This window comes from Fopius arisanus, unplaced genomic scaffold, assembly GCF_000806365.1.
Source record: "Fopius arisanus strain USDA-PBARC FA_bdor unplaced genomic scaffold, ASM80636v1 scaffold00028, whole genome shotgun sequence".
In the NCBI taxonomy this organism is placed as follows: domain Eukaryota; kingdom Metazoa; phylum Arthropoda; class Insecta; order Hymenoptera; family Braconidae; genus Fopius; species Fopius arisanus.
In genome coordinates, this window is record NW_011887767.1 from 764,938 (window position 1) to 785,227 (window position 20,290).

Genomic DNA, 20,290 nt, shown 5'->3' on the forward strand with positions numbered 1-20,290 from the left:
GCAACAAAAAATAGAATATTCCCTTCTGCTAACAGAACTTAAAAACTTGTACAGCTAACTCAATTCTTCCGCGAGTTTTTTGTAAATATCTCCAGAACCAAGGGATATTTTCAAATTTGTATTAAACCCTTATTTGTGGCGGCGATCAAGGGCTCTAAAAAAGGTCGGAACAAAAATCTTTTTAATTCTCTAAATTTCAGAGATATTTGCAAAATACGACGTGAGGGAGAATGTCAAGAATATAATACTGTTCTTAAGAGTTCAATTGAAGAGATTTTTACGCATGAAGTTTAGTTTAAAAAAAAAATAAAACTCATAAATTTTCAATCCATAACTCAGCAACAATAGAGCAACATACTGTTAATGCAGTGGCCCTGTCCTTCTGGAAAAACGAGTTTTCTCCTGCGAAAATATTTACGTTGTTTCGTGTATAAAGAAGGCCGTTATACGTGTCTAAAATTCCCTAGCACCCTGAAAAACTTTGCTCTTCCCGCGTAGAAAGGGAAAAAAATGTCTACACATGTATGAGAATCGACGTATATACCTGGCAATCCAGATGGGACGGTCTTGAATCGCGAAAACTTGCACAGCGTTGCCAGAGGAAAATAGGGAGGTGAAGTAAAGTTTGTGAAACTGGAAGAGTAACCCTGGAGTATTTCTGTTTATGGTTACAGAGGATGTATTCTTTTTGGCGGGGCACCTGAGCATTGGGGGTACGATATCCCTTTGAATTTCAATATGTACCAGGAAGCTCCTTGGAGAATCGTGGAGAACCACATGCTCTACATGGAAACCCCTGAGACTTCCAGGGTGTGGAAGATTGATATTTCCAAGATAACATCAATATTACACCAGATCAATAATACACCAGATTAATATAGATGGAGGTATCAATATCTCCAATAAATAAATTGTTAAAACTCTTAGCAACTCTCTGTCAAAATTACACTTGACGTTTATTTATATTTTTTACAATTGCAAGAGAATTTTTTCGGATAATTCTTCATCAAGTAGTCAGTTAATTTTAGGAATATTTAAGTATTTCGAACAGGAATTTAATCAGGAATTATATAAATGAAAGAAAATGTAGACAGAAATCGATAATTATTGAACACGAAATAAATAATTTTTTGGATTTTTCAGGAGGAATGAGAAATTGATGGACTTTGGTAATGAATAATAAATGCAAACCCGTGGAATTGAGAATTCCGAAAATTTTAATTCAATATCATTTGGAATACGTTTAATCTTGAATTACGAAATAATTAGCGGAACGCTGCAATCGCGGGTTCTTAATGTCGCGATATTTGAAATTAAATTGTAATTAGAATATTTGGAGGTATGAGAAGTGCAAATAATTATATATCGCTGCTGAGTAAACGGGAAAATACGCGGTATTGTTCACTCCCGACATGCGAGAATTATCATATTATGCTCTGACGATTTTCTAGAAAATCCGGTGCATTTCAATCTCCAGGTAATTATGCCCCGATGTTCGCGTGAAAGGTATTAAACTCATGCAGCTAATCCCTCTGGAAATATGATAATCAATAATTCAATCTTATTTATGACTCTCATATTTGAATAATGAGGGGATTGCTAGCGATGGAGATGAAACCTCCCAGCAATTAATTCTAATTCCAAATTTTCCCCAAAGAACGATTCATAATTCCATAATTATTACTCTCATTTGATTGTTTCTGTTATTAAAAAAAATTAATCAATGTCTAGGAATTGTTTACTAATTTCGAAGAAACAATTCATTATCTGGTTCAATTCAATTTATTTATAAATCAAATTATTAATTTTATTAATACAATTAATCATTTTAATAATTAATGATTAATAATAAAGTAGAAATAGAAGTTTATTTTGAATTTGATAAAAAAACATTGTATTTTATACTTGGAACTTATTTATTTCATTGAAATAAATCATTTTTTTTCGGGAGGATCGCTGGGATTTTTTCTGTTCTGAAAACTTCAATCCCGTAATTCCTCTGGAGTAGCGTATCAGAAAGTTTTTACTCGCATATTCCCTCTCCGAAAAATGAGACGTCCCCAGGAAGTCGCGCTGTCAAACTTGTATCCGAAAGAAGTCTCGAGAAGAATAAACGCTCTCTGAAAAATGCCGTCTTGTCAATTTGAGTTTTTCAAGGAGTCGATCTTTTTCATTTATGGTAATGGAATTCCATTTATTAAATTATTTACCTCTTGCTGTGAGTTTTGCGTCCCAAGGAGGATTACGTCCCTAGTAAATTGAATTACCCAGTCGAAAACAGTTTACCCTGTGCTAGAATGGCCACCGAATATAACAAGCGTATACACTTCACTGGTAATTCTGTTATCAGGGCTCACACCGGTCATTCACTGGGTTAGCCGGAGCTTACACCAAGCCACCGTATTCTGTTGGATTTGATGTTGCCAGGATGACTCCAGTTCATCAAATGTTACTCCACAGTCTTCCTGGCGACTACAGATATCGCCCTCCCTCCTCTGTTGCTATTTTTTCATTAGTCCACTTTAATCTACCAGAGATGAATTTTCTACCACGCGGTGAGAATTTTATTTAGTTAGCGTTGAAAAAATACATTTTTTCCTCTCCATCCGATTTTTGGGGGAGGAAAGTGAATTTTTCCTGAAATTCAATTTTTCAATTTTCTGGCAATCAATTCTTCATTTTGTATTTCGTAATTGTTGTTCGCTCTGTCGATGATAAATAAATATTCAGACCCGGAAAAAATACTGAAACGAATTTTTTGGGAGGGGCAATTATTCAATTCAATTTCATTTCCTTTCTTGTTGTAAATGTCTTCTTTGTTTTATATCAGGACCATCTTTTCCCCCCACATCATGGTTTATAATGACAATAACAATAAAATATATAATATAAATATATCATATAAAACCATAAACCATAAAAAATCATTGAAGAATTTAATATCTCCATAAATGTCAATGCTGACATATATGACCTTGACCTCTTTCCTTGCATATGGAAAGGCAATTAATTTTTCGCCAAAAACTAATTTGTTCATCAACCAATGATAAATTATCCACATATTCCCCTCGAAGACAGTAATAAGTCCTTCAATCCAATTAAAAATAAAACATAATTTTTTTCTTAAATCAAATCGTTCCATCAACCAGCAGTTAATTTCCCATACTTGTAAAAGCAGAATATTTTTCTTCGTTTGTCCAACCGCAAAAAATAATGTAATTCAAAAATCTACACAAATATGGGATTTAGAAATGAATTAAAGTAGATGCATTGCCCCACAAATTTGGAGAATTTTGAAATGGGCCTTTTCTGAAGTGGATAGAATTTGGAGACCTTTGAATCACTGATGGATCCTTTCTATGGTCGGGATGTTCCTCTCGTGATGGTATCCAACATCAATCAAGTATCAGAATAGGAGATATTTGTAGTCTGTTAGTGGCGAACGCACTTGGGTATGAAATGGAGTTGATGCAGGTGGATTTCCATGATTGGGCCTGATAATGCCCCATCGTTAGCGATTCCAAATTGGTCGGGTATATGGAATAGGCTTTGGTCTATGCAATGTGCGTGCATTGCTATCGCCGAGCCGGACGTTACGGTTAACTGTCTACCGCTCCTAAATACTAGCCCTCGAGTACCTCCATCCTCCGACTGTAATCTTCATCAGGAAATACTGTTCAACCACCGGATATACGTGGATAATCGTGTTCCGTCGGCGATCCTTTATTATCTCCCGCTGCCAACGGTACTCCTAGCTTTCCAAATACACCCTTTCAAATTTTTTCCCTCAATCTGGAAATACGTCCCATCTCCATTTTTTCATCCCCTTTCAAATCAACTGAAATGAAATTCACACATCTTGTCATGGAATATTCACAGTTTAGAAATTATTCCTCCCTGTCAGAATTCATTGTCGCAAATCATTTTTATCTCAACTTTTCATCCCAACATTCGGAAATTTATAACTTTTGCGTTCCGAATTCAGTGGGAAAACCAAATGGAACTGGTTATTTTCATTCGGTTTCTCCCTAAAAATTATTAAAAATCAGAATAACTATAAAATAATAATTTATAAAACAGAATAATTATCAAATTTCAGATTTTGTATAAAATTCGATGCAATTTGAATATGAATAAATCAAAAAAGTAATCGATTGAATTTTTCCAAATCTTTAATAAAACCTGAATTTTCTATTTCAATGCAGTACTTATTATAAATAAATACTTTTGTTAACTCCAATAGCAATACTTCAATTACAGAAAAACTATAATAATTTGAAAAAGTATGAATAATGTTTCATTGATAAAATACTCGTAAATCCATAAGTAATAACAACAATAAATAATTAAAATGATAACCTAATGAGAATTTTGTATAATTTATTCATTTTTTTATAAATGGCCTTGAACAGTAAATTAAATAATTTTTATCGATGTACCGACAAATCAATGGTATTTAAAAAAAAAGCGAAAGATGGCGGCATCGGTTTCGTCTTTCTGACCGTCAGTTGGAGGGATTCAAAAATCGGGGGAAACGGTTGTGCGATGTCAACCGACAGTTTTCAACGGCATTTGCCCAGTGAATCCATGAGCTCCTCAGAAAACCCCAGTACTCTCCGAATTCATCAATTTATCTCACCGAAATCATGCTATTAAACAGTAATTCGGTTTCGTAAGAATAGAAAGAAGAATAGTGACAGCATTTTACCAGAGGTTTTACCAGTGGAATCGGTGGAAACCTGTGAAAATACGAAGAATCATCCACGCTTTATCAAGCGTGCTAAGTGACGCTTCAAGTGTTTAGTATATTTGTGAATGGAGTAACTATCAATTGGATTTTATTATTATTTTTTATTGAAAAATTCGTAACCATGACCACGTCACTCTCCATTATGGCAACACACGACGAGCTCGTGAGGTGCACCAATGTTCTTGTTAATGGTGCTTGTGAAGAAGGTTAGTATAATTATTCATTTAACAAGAATAAAAATAAAATCGCAGAAAGTTTTGAGGAATTGTCTCTATTCTCAATTGGCTCCTCTGAATAATAATAGTAACAGCAGACGGACAAATTCTGTAACGAAATGAGAACGCGAGATCGTGCAGATTTGTTGAGTACCGATTGATTTGAAAATTATTGATTTTATGAGGAAGTGTCAAAAGATCTTTTTTGTGGGACGCTTAATCAGCTACAGAAAAGTCCTCTATGGTGTTTACCTTCAATGAATAGTTTTCGAGGGAATTTGACGAAAAAAAAATTTCATCTAGTCGTTTTTTTATAAAAAGTGAAAAGGAACGTTTTTGAATGTTTTTAATACATTATATCATTTTCAAAATACAACTAGATAATAAAAAAGCCAAATATGTATTTTATTGCATTTAATGCATTTAATATTTGATATATTTTGTTGATAAAATCTGTGAGTTCAACTTGTAGATTAAAAAATGTTCTAATAATGCTCTTATGACCTCCAGAATTCCTGCAATTCGCCATAAATCAAGAAGAAATGCGTCAAAAATGGTTGGCATCGGTACAAGAGTGCCAACGCCTGCATTCAGCCCTGGAGAAGGCCCACCACGAGTCAGCAGATCTCGACAGAAAGTTGAGTCACGCTCGGAGACTCCTAGACGAGGAGAAACGTCGTCGACGTTTAGCCGAGGACCAGCGTAACTCCCTGGAGAGACAGATAGCTCTGGCACGTGACCTCCTCTTCAACGACGGTGGCAGAAACCTCAATGACGAGACTCGAGAAAAACTACAATTTCTGAACAACACGACACTGAATGGACGCCCCAGCAACGCCCATTTGAAGGACCTCCAGAACGAAAAACTGAACACAATAGCGGAGCTGGACTCCACCGGTTCCCTCTTAAGTGACCTGAGTTGTTTCTCAAAGTCAGAGGATGACCTGGATGCCTCAGCTCTCCTCAGTCAGAATCACAAGAAGCGAGAGTGGAAAGAGCACAGACCGAGTGGAGAGTACTCCACGAAAAAGCGTCGTAGTACCCTCCAAAAGGTAGCAGACCTTAACAACTCAGACAGAATAATAGCAACGACAACAGTTGTGATGCCAAAGGACGGGGCGATCACTGCGTCATCAGTGATCGAGGCAGTGCCTGGGGATGAGAATCAGGACCCTAAGTCACCCCTCCAGAGCTCTAGAAAACGTCGTAAGAGTTCAGAACGGCCACGTGCCAAGAAAGATGTGCCAGAGGGCTATCCCAAGCCTTCAGCTCCCGTGGCAGAGCACCTCACCTCAGGATCAGAATCTGAGGGAATATTCAAGCCCAGTCCCAACATCGGGGGCTACACTTTCAACACAAAGACCCTGAGAGGCCACAACTTCGTCCCCAAGTCCGTCCTCAAGCCAGAGACTTGCTCCCCCTGTGGCAAACGAATTCGATTTGGCAGAGTTGCTCTCAAATGCAAAGACTGCAGGGCTGTGACTCACGCAGAGTGCAAGGACCTTCTGCCTCTTCCCTGTGTGCCCGCAGGGAACACACCGACTCTCCGAGGGGCAACTGGGACAATCGCTGATTATACCCCGATGACAGCCCCGATGGTGCCATCCCTCGTGGTTCATTGCATAAATGAGATTGAACTGCGTGGAATGAGTGAGCAGGGGCTCTACAGAATCAGCGGTGGCTCATCTGACGTTAAATGCCTCAAGGAGAAGTTCCTGAAGGGCAAGGGTGCCCCCTGCCTTTCTGACGTCGATGTATCGACCATCTGCTCGACTTTAAAGGACTTCCTGAGGTCTCTACGAGAGCCTCTCATCACTGTTGGACTCCTCGGCGACTTTGTTCATGCCACTCAGATCTCTGATAAACAGGACGCCGATGCTGCACTCTACCAAGCCATCTCTGAACTCCCCCAACCAAATCGTGACACCCTGGCCTTCTTGATTCTTCACTTGCAGAGGGTCTCCAGCAGTCCAGAATGCAAAATGCCAATTAGCAATCTGGCCAAGGTCTTTGGGCCAACGTTGGTGGGATACAGCAGTCAGGAACCCACTGCCACCTGCATGCTGAGTGAAACTGAGAATCAGGCTGCCATTGTTGAGAGTTTACTCAGAATTCCTTCTGATTATTGGGCAAATTTCGTTAATCCTGAGTGCGGAAATGACGTGGGGACACCCAAAATGGGCGAGCTCAGACACACGCCATCGACAGAGTCCCTTCTGAAGAGGACGACCTCCAGGGGATTCTTCAATACTCCGTTAGGTGCCAGTCGATCGTTCTTGAGGAAGAATAAGAAATATTTTGCCACTCCACCGTTGAGGAGTGGCATCTAGGGAATTGGGGGAGGAAATTTAATATATTTCTGAGCTGAGGGGAGACTTTGCATTTTAAAGACTTCAATGAATTCACTGGATTTTGATAGAACTTGGGAGGATTTATAGAGAAATTTAAATCGTTTGTAAAATGTATTGATGATTCAAGTGGTTCCATAATAAAACTCTAATTTTTACACAAATCATGGAGTTGTGGAAATAAAAATACATTATTTACAATTCAGACCAGCTTACTCTATCCTGCAACATGTTGAATATCTTTTAACGAGCATTCCCATCATCTTTGCATAGTGTATTGCAATTCTGATGTTCTAGGCCTCTCATAGAATGTATTAATTATGAATTTTCCACCTTCCACAGAAAGCGAATCAACAAAAATAAAGAAAATACTATTTACACTGAAGACCAGCTCATATCCTGAACTCTCACTTGACGTAATTATCATCAGTTTTCGTGCAAGTTTTCTCCTTCATCTCCCAGCAGGACTCCCAGAAGAGGCTCAACCGATTGTCACGATTCGCACAGAAGTGCTTGAAGTCCTGAATAATCTTCTTGTGAAATAGTTCATCACCAGTCGAAGTGGACAGAGACTTCCACTTCCTGCTGATCATGTGATTCCAGGACCAGAGAAATCCAATGGGTCTGTCCAGGCTGAAGTCAGTGCTTTTTCCACTGACGTGTCTGGTGATATAAGCCTCATGAGGACTAGGCTGATCTGGATGAACTGGATACCTTTTCTGATTATTTCTCCTAACAATGTTGGTGCCAGTCCTCTGCCTGGGCCTTGGACACATGGTGGATGGCACCAGAATGAAGGAATTTCCTGTGAGATGGACGTACTGATGATCATTTTCATTACTCTCCACTTGACAGGGAACAAATCCAAATCTTTGGAGGATTGCCTCCTGAAAAAGGAATAGCCTCTGGGCATAAGTGTCTTCCCTGAATTCCTCGAAGAGGTATCTCCTGTTGCACATGAGGCAGTCTGTGTTCAGGGGAATAAAAATGGGACCCCTTAGGGGATCGCTCTTGTGGGTGAAGGGCAGTGCCAGCAGATCACTGGGGATTGGGACCAATTGGATTCCACACATTTGGGCTTTTCTCTGCCAGAGGAACACTAGATCACCAACGATACTTCCTGAGGACGCCACCCACTGGACTACGAGCTCGTAAGCATGATCAGGTTTGAATATCGATTGGTATCGCAGGTGTCCCCACTCGATTCTGTCGCTCTTGCTGTTTAGATCGATGTCCAAATGTGTGTGCTTGTAAGGTGGTCCTCTCCAGTCCTTGTCATCAAGTTCTGGGTCCAGTTCGTCCCTCAGAAATGTCGGTATATTGCTCTCGTCGATGGTGTTACAGGCAATAGGAATTGGTGATGAAACTGTGGACAGAGTAATCCCTGGATTCGAAGGACTGCACCACCCTGTGGGGGGATTCATCTCGATCTCCACCCACTCGTTCTCGAAACTCTGAAGATCACCTAGAGGGGGAGAGTAGTCCAGTGCCTTCTGGCCCTCTTTGTCCTGGACTATGTGATAGAGGTAGAAACCCAGGATGAAGGGCTTAGAGAAGTCACCAGAGGCGTGACAGATGAGTTTCTCTGATATCATGCTCTGCATTATTTTCAAGGCCTTCTTTACTGGGACACCACCCTCGAGGTGATTGTTCAGCCACTGAACTGCATCTGCTGAAACGAATGTCTGACTCGGGAGGGACGGGTGTTGGGTGAGAAAACCTACTCCTGCCTGTGGGGACTTCATTGATTCCAGGATTTCTGATGTCGAGGCTGTGCTCTTCAGTTTCGGACACTCAGTGTTTGCGCTGGAATGTAAAAAGTTAATTCAATTATCTCGATTCATTAAATAGAAGATAATTCTTCAAAAGTGATTGATTTGTGGAAATAATGAGAATTCCATGAATAAGTTAAGACAATTACTTCTCCTCGTTGCTCTCGAGGTGATCCTGCTGGGGCTGCTCTAGGGCCAGGGGCAATACAGCTTCACTTGCTGGAGAGACTCTCCCTCGGTCCATCACCTTTGATCCTGATCTAATCATTCCACGAGATCAAGGCAAAATTGGATAATAAATTCTCGAGTATTAAATTAATGGAGTGTCAATCGTTCAGATTAATAAATTCATGAAAATTAATAAGTGAACAAGTTGAAATGTAAAGCACAACTGGTGTAGTTACAGAAATGTAGACAATGAGAAAAGAAAAATAGTGCAGAGGAGAGACCAACCTGTTTGGCACGAAGCGAGGAGTGTCGAGTAAAGTACGGGCAGCTGCAGTGCTCACTACATGCTTATCCTACACAGAAAATCCCGTCACTCACTCACTCACAACCAAAACCATTAAATCAATATATCGATGCATCAATTAGCTCCATCAAACCATACAACAAAATAGGTAATCTAGGATTAATAAAACGTAATCAGAGAATTAAAAGAACACATGGTGAAAATAAAAACATCTCGAAAGCAAAGCATTCCTGGTCGTTAATCTCCACACGATAAATCTATAAAAATAAATGATTAGACGAGTCATTAGCTGATCCAGGGGTCGAGGACACATGCCCAATCATTATTTAATAAGCAAACGAGATTAAATGATACAGGAATTAAACCCATTCAGACCTGAAATGATAGGGAAGTGCAAGCTAGTTAGCAATCAGCCGATGATAATTTGTCAAACCTTGGTCTCGGCTTTTCTGGAAGCCGGTTGCTTCCTAGGCGCTCCCTAAACGGTGAACTTCCCACTAGACTTGTCTGCAATGTTGGAATAAATGGAAAATTGGGTGAATTATTGTTCATATTGTATTTTTCAAAGCATATGATGTGGAAATTTACAGCAGCGTTATTGCGAAAGCTTCATTTTAATTAGATTAAATATTTTCATTGAAAACATAGTCAGTTTCAAGTGATATTTTTACGTTACGGGGATTATCGAAAGCTAATTTCAAAATAAACAAGTGCAGACATCCATAGCAACTCAAGCAATGACAATATTAATTTGTGTTCAAGCGGATTGATTGGTGTTGTGGGTTAATAAGCATTCTGTGATTGTCTAGGCGTTGAGCGGAATCCCATCGGATAATTGTGAGATTTTTTTCTTCGTTTGATGCTCTCGTCGATTGAAATAAGCTCGATATGATGATGATTGAATGTATGGGAAGTACTCATGGGATTCCCTGTGGAAATTTAAATTTTTTCGAAGAATACAATGAGAGAAAAACGACCAGCAACATCAGAAAAATAATAATTCTTTGGTTCAACTTTTGATTTTTGAATATGAATAATTGCTCTGTCTTCAAAATAAATCAATAAAAAGTAAATAAATAAATAATGAATATATGTTTTACAGAGGAAAGTTAATCGAAAAATATTTTCTCCCTACGGAATTGCTGTAAGATTATTATTATTTTTATTCTATTTGTGAATTCTGTTTTTCTCTCAGTGCCGAGAAAGAAATAGTTGTATCATAAATCGAAATACTGATTGATAATTAATGGAAGTCAAAATATTGTATTTGTTGAAATTATAAAAATGAAATGAAATGGAGTGGAATGAAATGCATTATTCATGAAGTACCACAGGTTCTCTGGGATATTCCTCGGCGGTGGATTCTTAATAAAACAAATATAGAAAATATAATCCAACGGATTTTTTCCCACAGGAAAATCCTATAAAAAATTGTCATACTCGTTGAAAGCTGTTAAAAATTCTTCTGTGAGTTTTCCAATAATGAAGTCTCCAAATTCAAATTGAATTTCCCGATATTCCTCAACAATTCTTGACACCCCGATAAAAATAATTGAGTATCAACAAACAGTTATCATTTTGCAATGAAGATGAGAAGATTTTCCTCTATTATAATAAACTTCAAGGGAAATTTCGCGGTTGTCAAAATTAATCATAAATATGAGGTAAAACATTTATATTGAAGAATCAGGGAATTGGAAACTCCAGAGGAATCGGAAGAAAATTCAGAAAAATCCCAACAGCGGAGCGTTAAAAGATTATGTAGTGAATAATTATGAGCATTTTCGGATTTGGGAAGGCAATTATACCTGGTTAGTGAGGAATATCAGGCTCGTGCTGTGCCTTCGCCTGGTCAGGTGTGAGGCAGGATCTCTCGGAGGTAATCCGACTAGAGCAGTGGGGCTCTGAAACATATCATGCTCGACACCTTTCCCAACTAATTTACCTTCAACTTAATTAAAAATACTATGCCAGAAAATAACGTCTTCCTTTCCTACTGCACTATCAGAATCAATTAATTGTGGCTGTTACAGGGAATGCGACTACTAGCAATTACAATTATTCATATTAAAATATTCAAACACCGATAAAAAATGCCAACAGTCTGGCAATGACTCGAGCACGTGCCTCACAGAATTACAACTGAATACATCAAGTAATAAAACAGCGAATAACAAAAAACATTGCAATAGCCGAAATTTGCTCGAGAGCTTTTTCTCCATGCCCTGAATGCAGAGTCAAAAGTAAAAATAAATATCAACGATTTACGAGTTATTGAATTAGTGGTATACGATATTGTACATCGTGCGTGGAAAGTAATTGTGCCGTTAATGATATCTACATTTTTATCGAATAAGTTAGGATTCTGTGTGGATTGATTTTTCGGGGAGATTGTTACCCAATTTTTGCTGGGATTCGGTCGACGAATTTTGTTCAGCCAGCCCTCGATAAATCGCAGGAAGCCATCGGTCAATTGGCACTGCTCCATGGAACTCAAAGGCGTGTATATGTCACATCTCGATGAACCCTCCAGAATCTTTTTGGTTGCTGTATTGTGCAGTGGCAACATGAACATCCTGAATCTCCAGTATTTCAGGGCCTATAAAAATAAATGATTACTAAAAATTAATGCCTGAAGCTCCAGTATATCAGAGCCTAACAAAAAATTACACACTAATTTTCTAAATCAATTTTGATAAACCAATAATGTCTTTAAATTTCACTAATTGTTAAAAAACAGAATTAGATGGGAGGACCTAATAAAAAAAATAGCTCATCAATTCAACAAATTAATTTTAATGAAAAACGTAAGTACCTCGACAAGGGCAAAATCAGTATCGCCTCGAGTGCAAATGTAGTGGTCAAGATAATTCCAATTGTAATTCTCAAGTTTTTCTGTTGTGAAGGATACCCAAGACACTTCGTACGTCTCGTGGTGTGGGGCGTGAAATCGATATCGATAATGAATGTTGAAAGGTGGATATGGATGCCTGAGAACAATAAATCGATTCTCAATGGGGCATTCGATGAGAGCAGGTCATTCACCCTCACCTTGGTCGATATCGTGTGACAGTGATGCAGTTGCCATACAGAGATATTTTGTGAAATATTCTCCCTATACTAAGCAGGTACTCCTCTTTCGGCTCTGATTCTGTCTGCCTTCCTCGGATCACAGAACTCACGTGATTTGACACGTGATTACCTGGAGTCGTTGACTTATTTTTGTCGTTTGTTGGTAATATTATCAGTTGAAATCCCTAACAATAAAATCACCATGTCTGATTATATTTATTTGTTATTGGAAATCCCAAATTATCACAAATTTTCCTGATTTCCATTAATTTCGATTTTTAGTTGTCAATGCCGTTGATAACGAGTGGTTTAATTTAAAAAATGCTCATTCATTCAAAACTTCTTTGATGGAATCTCATTAAATATGAAGAAATAAATAAAAAATAATAAAATTCAGTGAGTATTCTACCTGAGCCAATCTCTGAGAGACTAACTCCCGAAAAACTTCAGCAGTGGTCAGAGGCTTTTTATAAATCGCTCTTTGCTGTGCGAAATCCGCGTTCACGTCATCAGGCAGCAAATTATAATCAGAAACGACGTAATCATTTTGCAGACTCCTCTTGTCCGGAAAATAATCAGTGGTGATGGGTAAACACGCTGGAATGGTCAACGACTTCCAGTCGACCCCTGAAATATCCCATCTCCAATATCAGTGCTATTTCAATTTCACGAAATACAGACGAATGACCAATAGAATCCAAATTTTACTCTCAAGCGATAAATTCCCCTCTACTAATGTGCACTACTCTTTGAAAATTCGGGTTCTACCAGAGACCAATTACAGTGGATGATCGAAAATATTTTGTGAAATATTATTGATTAGTTTTGCGGCAAGGAGTACAAATACACAGATGGTTTATAAGCAGATAACAGGAAAGTGTGACAGCATGAGAATATGGGTGAATGTGACATGCATGAAGAACTAGACTAGAACGGTCATAATTCTGTCTTAAAGTTTGAATGAATGCATTTAGTTTCTAGATAAATTTTCTATTAATTCCAAAATCCATCAAACGAAATTTCCATGGAAAAGACAATTATCAGATTCAATACAACTCTCCCATTTTTTCATTTGACAGCTCTGGTTTTGTTTGCAAGATCTTGGAAATTAAAAAAATTGCGTAGGACAACTCAAGAGCAATCATTCATTAACAGAATTATTAATGACCATATTCTTCCAACAGATACAGAACTACGATAGAGTCTAAAAGTACTGAAGTCTACTCTGGCGTTTTTCTACACCATAACCGAATAATTACGAGGCCCGAATAATGTATGCCGCTAACCTATGATCGCTGTGTAATTTTGACATCATTGGCACACATCATCATATCCAGTGTTGCGTCCCGACAAGACGTACGATAGCATGGAAATAAATTTCATTACGATTACTCATCGCTCTGGTAAATATCTCTAATAAATTAGCTATACAGATTTGGGAAATCGAAATGCATGCGCCGCTGCAATCGTTGATTCATTTCGATAGTTCTTCCTGTTTCGTTTCACGTTGATTCGGAATACATTTGACTTCAATCCATAGAAATTTTGTACACTGATAGAAAAATCGTCCTGCTGTCACAGAACAGAAATATTTTCTGATAAAAATTCTGGATAATGTACCAGACAGGGTGAGATTTTAGTGACAGCATCTCGATTTTTCTCGCAATGTACGATATCCATTCAATAATTCGTTCATTCCTTTTTCAATGAAACGAAAAGCGAAATAAAGCGAATTACAATTGAAAAGTTATCAGGTTGAATATTGAAAAAGGAGTGGTATTCCTTTATTGAATAATTCCACTAATGATGACTGTCATAAAGTGGCATGATGACTGATTCATGCACGTGTGAACGCATTGAGATGATTCCTCTTTCTCTCTCTCATGTACTCAGCAGTCTAATCGATCATAATAATCATCGGCGCAATGACACAGTGATCTGTTCGATGATTTGCGACAACATAAAAGACGATTGTTATTTCGAACCTGTGGTGAGGGCTGGAGTCCACTCTTGTTCACCAGTGGCACCCCACAATAGGGTCAAACTCTTATTAACAGCTGGCAAACCGGAGTGGCCATTTTTCTCGACAGTCCCGGGGCCTTGACACCGTTGATTTTTACCTTTAGCATCTGTTAATTAACTTTGTTGCTTGTCTCCAGGTTGCGGGTAACGGGGGGGAAATAGGGGTGGAGGTACTTACGGTCTTGGAAGCCGATCTGAGAGGCTGATCTGGAAATACTCCCGTGGATGGCCAGTGATGACGAGGTCAGGTACTCAACTGGGGATCCTGAGACAGCTGAACTCGAGTCTGTCTGCTTGTCTGGTCGTGATTGAGCAGGAATTGCTTGGTAGTGGTGCTGTTGAATTAGAACACCTGTTGGTCCTGGAAAAGATCGAGGCATCATTTTTATTTCTATTCCATCAAATCCAAAACAAATCCAAGACATCTTTAAATATATTTGACAATTATATCAAAAAATTTTGTTCTCAATCTAATTATCGAAATTAATATTGTCATCAATAAAAGGAGAATTGCAAAATAGTTTTCACAGAGTTTCAATTAAACATTTTTAGGGACTCTAATTGTTGAAAATAAAGTGCCAATTACCTTTCGGAAAAATGTGTGTCCACCTTCTGCGATTGCTCGTTAATTTGATAGTAACATGAGAAGGATCAAAAGGATTGATGAGAGCCCTTCCAGGCCTGTGTAGACTAGCAGGTGGAATAACGGAATTATTGGGACTACCAGCGCTGCCCACGATGGGCCTGAAGGGTGGTGATATCTCCGATTCAGGGAATTCATTCTTCAAAGAAGTCTTGACCTCGCCATTGGTCTCCCTGGGTTCGTCACTCCTGTAGGGTATGGATATGGCAGCACTTCTACTGGCCGCCGGGGAGTGAACCTCACTGGTGAGATGATGGATATCAGGATCTGACATTTTCCTCTTAAGAAGCTTCAACAGGTGTCCATTGTTGTGGGTTTCGATACAAGTGACACTCGTCTTCTTCATCCTCGTGGAGACCTTGGAGGTGTGAATTGTGGGGAGCTGAAAGACCTGTGCATCGTAGGCGTCATAATCAAACAGAGTATTATGAAGACAATCCCTGGGGTCTTCCTGAATAAGTTTTCCCTTGCAGATGAGTTTGCCATTCTCCACAGGCTGTTTGTACACCTTCTGTGGGAGTTTGATTCTCGGTATGAACGTGGAGTACGGAATTTTCTTATTGGTAGAGTAAAAACTAAGATTTATCCAATGAGGCATGCTGTAATCGTCAGGAACCTTGACAGACGTGTCTTTATTGTGGAATTTCAGGAGAGGAACAGCGTGGAGAGGCTGTTCCCCCACACAGACTAGATCACTTCCAACTCCGTTGTCTATGATCCTCTGTTTGGTGACATTCGTAAGTTCTCTATCCACTTCGAAGACACCCACCCCAGGTGTTATCACCACTGATAGCTGTCCAGTTCTGTCAAAACTCCTGTCCAGATAATGCTTCTCAAAAACATTAAGCGACATATTGAGCACCTCCAAAAAATTGCCCTGCGCAGCTGTTGAGTTGGTGGCCTCTGGCACCGAGATTCCCTCCTTCTGGTGATACTCCAGAACAATTTTTTGATAATCTGTAAATAATTTACGTAACTGCACGAGTACATTACTCCAGTCCTCGTACCTCTCATTCTGCACAGCAACTCTGTAAAAATCCTCGTAAAATCGTCCCCTGTAATCCTGCTGGAGGCATTTTCTCATATCATTGGGAAACTCCTCGAGAGTATTAGCGTTGTAGAAAGTCCTCGAGAAGAGGACAATAGTAACCTCAGGATTGCTGCCATTTTTCCTCCACTTTTGAAAAAGATCAGCCAAAAATCCATTGACAGCTTTTTCGAAGTAGAGATCCCCGTGGATATCAAAGTCCCACATCTCACAGCTCATCTGAATAAACAGGTAAACCATGCTGGTAGATGACCTGAAAACGACCTTCGTATCATCATTGATAACTCCACAGGCCACTCTGTCCCCCTGCGACCACATCTCGTACACCTGACATCTGATGCTCGATTGACAGAATTCAATTTTTTTATTCATATAAACGCAGGTGTTCACCAGAGAATTCTTCAACCTCCACATTTCACTCCTTCCCATGTACTGATCCTTGAAGGTTAATTCTATGGAATCCAGGGCGACATCCTCAGGGTTCACGATGTTCATGTAGACGTCAGCAAAAGTCCTCAGTTGGAACATCGTGGCAATGTTGTTCTCAACACTTATTGTCTCTCTTCCCTGAAGATCCTCTTTGATAACTGTCACCTGTAGAGTTTGTCATTAATATTATCATTCCATTTTATGCTTTAACAATATCATAGAGTACAAACAAGTAAAAGGTAATAAAAAAATATAAATGAATTGCCAGATAATTGATAACATTTGACAAATTGACAAATTGATTGAAATCATAAGATGATCGCAACGTTAATAACTGACACGAGCTCTACTATTTATTGTAGTAAGAGAGATTATTATTATCAATTATTCCATAACTATTTGTATATTTATATTGCTGGACTTTCTGGTGAAAACTTAACGATAATTTTAATTCGCTGATATAGCTATCTCTGATTACCTGCAGCAAGAGGCGACTAAACTCGTCCTCTGGGTGATAAATCTCCACAACATCCCCGGGTTTTATCCAGGGGCAGTCCTTTGGGTTTATTATCAAGTCTGCATCGCTGAAGTTCTTCTGATGAACGATCAGCTTGAAAACCTTCATCTTGACGCAGAGGTATCGACAGCCTACCTCAGTGGTTCATTGTTTTCGGCTGTTACCAGGGTTTTAGGTTATATGGAGAATTGAAAGGATGGAGGACACCTGGGGGGTGTCATCCTGGAGAGAATATTCAAGGATCACTGATTTAACACTGATTTTCAGGATATTACGAGCTTTGAGGGATCAGCTGATTCCGGAAAGACTTGTGAGCCTGATAAAATTTGACAGTTGCTACTCGCTCAGGTGATCGGCGGTTCTGGTGGGGAAAGGTGACAGGGGACAGGAGATAGGGGAGAAATCGTCAGTATCGACGAGGGAAGAGAGAAATGCGGAGAAAGAGACAGATAAATTATAAAATCACCTGCGCATTGTTGTAAGCTGATCTTGACGGGTGAAAAGGATAAAAACAAGTGTCAGAGTTTAGCTTGTCATTTGACAGGTGAAAATGAGATGAGCTGCAGATGAGACTGTTTTGGTAATTTTGTAAATGCCACGGAATTTGTCGGGAACTGGTGATTTTCCATACATATCAGGGGGTAATGATGGTGATGGGAGTGTTAACCTCGATTTTGTTGGGGGACCAGAAGACTCCGTTGAAGTTTTGACAGGTTTATGGGGTTCAAGGATTAAAACGATGAGAGATGCGCTTTAAAGGACTCCTGTTATTCCTTATTTGCTTGGTTGGAACTACTGTGGTTTTTATTGGGTTCAGCTATCAGAGACCTTCCATTCAGACTTTGGTCACAGAGACGCATAAACAATTGCGAAGCTTCCAGGTAATTTTGGGTACAACGAATTTATTAATTAACTAACTCAGGGGACAACGAATTTATTCATTCAAATTAAACTCCGAAATCATTTTCTCTACAAATGGATAATGTGAGGTTATCTTTTATGATTATGAATTTGTTTTAAAAAAGCATATAAGTTTTATTATATAATGTTTTATTGTGAACTTTTTGGGGATTGTAGCATTTTTCTGTGATTTACTGAAAATTTGAGGTATCTCAATTATTTGAATTTGAAAAAAGTGTAAAAAGTCTGAAAATTTCTGTTTTGGGATACATAATGAAACTCAGCAACGGAGAAATAAAGAGGAGCAAATATCTCTAAATGTAAGAGAGATAGCAAAATTTTTCTTAAGACCTCTTTTTGAGAGTGGAGTGAGTGCTCTAAGAAAGGTTCTTACAAAAAATCGGTATCTCTTTTAGATTCCGAGATATTCTTCGAATATTTACTGTCTGATTTGAGTTATTGTCGTCTCAGTTTATTGCTAAATTGACTGGATAATTTTTAGGAAAACTTGAAGGATGTCGAGGAAAAACGGCTAGTGACAGACTCCAAGTACCTCGCACTGCTCGGTCTCGATGGGCAAACGAGCACTCCCTCATTGCTATTGAAAACCCAGAATGTAACAATCGTTACCCTCCTACGACCAGGAAACGAAATTAATATTTACGGATTTGTAAGAAATGTCTCGCACTTTTTACCAGGAAATAACATCGCCATTTATGGAGTGGGGCTGAACGACGATGCTCTCCAGAATCTCCAAGGGATATGTAACTCGAGTAGATGTAATGTCATACCGTTTTACCTATCACCATTCCCCAATCACGCTGAAGACGATAGACTCCACGTCTATCGACCTCTAGTCATACAGGTAAATTTACCTCCATCAACCAAATTAATTCATTCAATTGACATAAAAAAGTCAACAAATCATTATATTATCTTATATGTATATATAGTATAATATGCATAGCTTAGCTATGCGCCGAAAACAGCTAACAAAAAAAGTTACATTTTTTTTTTTAAAGGGACTCTCTTTTCTTGTTGAATCTGTGAGGAATAATGAAAAGATTAGAACCTTTTTTGTAGAGTGGAACGAGGCCTACAAAAAAGGTCCCCATGAAAATTTCGGTATTTCGCGCAGATTTTACTGGCGTTTTTCTAATAATTTAATGAATGTTTCAATTTTATTTGCAGACAGCTTTAAATACTCTAGGAAATATATTATACATGGACTCAAACGTGAGAATAAATAACTCAGACGTATCAAAGTACCTCTCACCACCCTCTGGGATACTGACGTGGCCAACGAAGCATGCCATAAGCTCACTGACACATCCTAAGATGTACGAGTACTTTCACGCATCCTCGGACAGTTTTTTGTTCCTTCCTTTGATAAGAGCTTCACACTTAGTCATTAGAAATACTAAAGAGATCAGAGAGAATGTCATGCTGCCATGGGTACAGTGTGCACTCACGAGAGATTGTATTTGTCCTATAGGTGAGTTTTATTTCTTTGAAATTCAAAGAATTCGAAGAAAAGTTGCCCTTTGAAAATTCTCTTCTAACATTTTTTAATGTTAATAACGTAATGAGGATAATTAAAGTGAATTTATTTCGTCAGGTGCACAATCTTTTGGCTGCAGATTCAACAAAAAGCCCCAGTATCGCTACTCGGGCTGTCACTCCTACGATACATCAGCACTCAATATTGTCCTAGGTCGCTACTTCAATTACGATGATTCACGGTACATAATCGCAGAGAGGGAGTCTTATTTCACGAAAATGCAATCAGACGAAATCAACGACGAGTACCTGACCATTGCAAGGCAGAATAATAGCACTGAGGCTAATCCCAGAAACTTCATGCTTCTTGAAACATGAATCAGTATTTATATTGGAGGAGTTCAATACGAACAAATCATGTGATAAGCTGGCACAATTGTACTTGAATAAAGTCTTCGATGAACAATCATTGGAATGTCTACTCATTCTTCATTTTTATGTTTTTTTTATTATCCAAGATTTTCTTACCAGACATTCGTAGAATTTTCTCATTTATTTCAGGAACATAAACTGCAATAAATAATTTACAAAGACCTATTAAA

At 38.7% G+C, this 20,290-nt stretch overlaps 3 protein-coding genes and 1 long non-coding RNA gene across 14 annotated transcripts; 3 read left to right on the top strand and 1 right to left on the bottom strand.

Moving 5' to 3' along the window:
• The first annotated feature begins 4,548 nt into the window (after positions 1 to 4,548).
• On the top strand, positions 4,549 to 7,477 carry LOC105265189 (rac GTPase-activating protein 1-like). The gene is made up of 2 exons (XM_011302570.1): positions 4,549 to 4,956; positions 5,476 to 7,477. The coding sequence occupies exons 1-2, from the start codon at positions 4,872 to 4,874 to the stop codon at positions 7,293 to 7,295; spliced, it is 1,905 nt and encodes a 634-aa protein (XP_011300872.1). The 5' UTR covers positions 4,549 to 4,871; the 3' UTR covers positions 7,296 to 7,477.
• On the bottom strand, positions 7,409 to 17,647 carry Iml1 (GATOR complex protein Iml1). 10 transcript variants are annotated; one of them, XM_011302564.1, is made up of 13 exons: positions 17,250 to 17,647; positions 15,238 to 16,936; positions 14,830 to 15,012; positions 14,615 to 14,728; positions 13,916 to 13,924; positions 13,039 to 13,256; positions 12,609 to 12,814; positions 12,373 to 12,547; positions 11,956 to 12,156; positions 11,366 to 11,461; positions 9,991 to 10,064; positions 9,235 to 9,345; positions 7,409 to 9,119 (listed from the first exon to the last, which is right to left on the bottom strand). In XM_011302564.1, exons 1-13 carry the CDS (start codon positions 17,394 to 17,396, stop codon positions 7,721 to 7,723), a joined length of 4,632 nt encoding a protein of 1,543 aa, XP_011300866.1. In that variant the 5' UTR covers positions 17,397 to 17,647; the 3' UTR covers positions 7,409 to 7,720. The 10 variants fall into 10 exon arrangements, with proteins under 10 accessions (XP_011300866.1, XP_011300863.1, XP_011300862.1 ...); XM_011302561.1 differs by having other exon boundaries at positions 14,615 to 14,749; XM_011302560.1 differs by lacking the exon at positions 9,991 to 10,064 and adding an exon at positions 9,539 to 9,606 and having other exon boundaries at positions 14,615 to 14,758.
• On the top strand, positions 12,706 to 14,871 carry LOC105265186 (uncharacterized). 2 transcript variants are annotated; one of them, XR_892056.1, is made up of 3 exons: positions 12,706 to 12,792; positions 13,814 to 14,032; positions 14,789 to 14,871. It is a non-coding gene; the product is annotated as an uncharacterized lncRNA (long non-coding RNA). The 2 variants fall into 2 exon arrangements; XR_892055.1 differs by lacking the exon at positions 12,706 to 12,792 and adding an exon at positions 12,821 to 13,025.
• A 75-nt stretch (positions 17,648 to 17,722) lies between the features above and the next one.
• On the top strand, positions 17,723 to 20,157 carry LOC105265190 (uncharacterized). The gene is made up of 4 exons (XM_011302571.1): positions 17,723 to 18,169; positions 18,691 to 19,053; positions 19,380 to 19,683; positions 19,807 to 20,157. Exons 1-4 carry the CDS (start codon positions 18,035 to 18,037, stop codon positions 20,064 to 20,066), a joined length of 1,062 nt encoding a protein of 353 aa, XP_011300873.1. The 5' UTR covers positions 17,723 to 18,034; the 3' UTR covers positions 20,067 to 20,157.
• Positions 20,158 to 20,290: the final 133 nt, after the last annotated feature.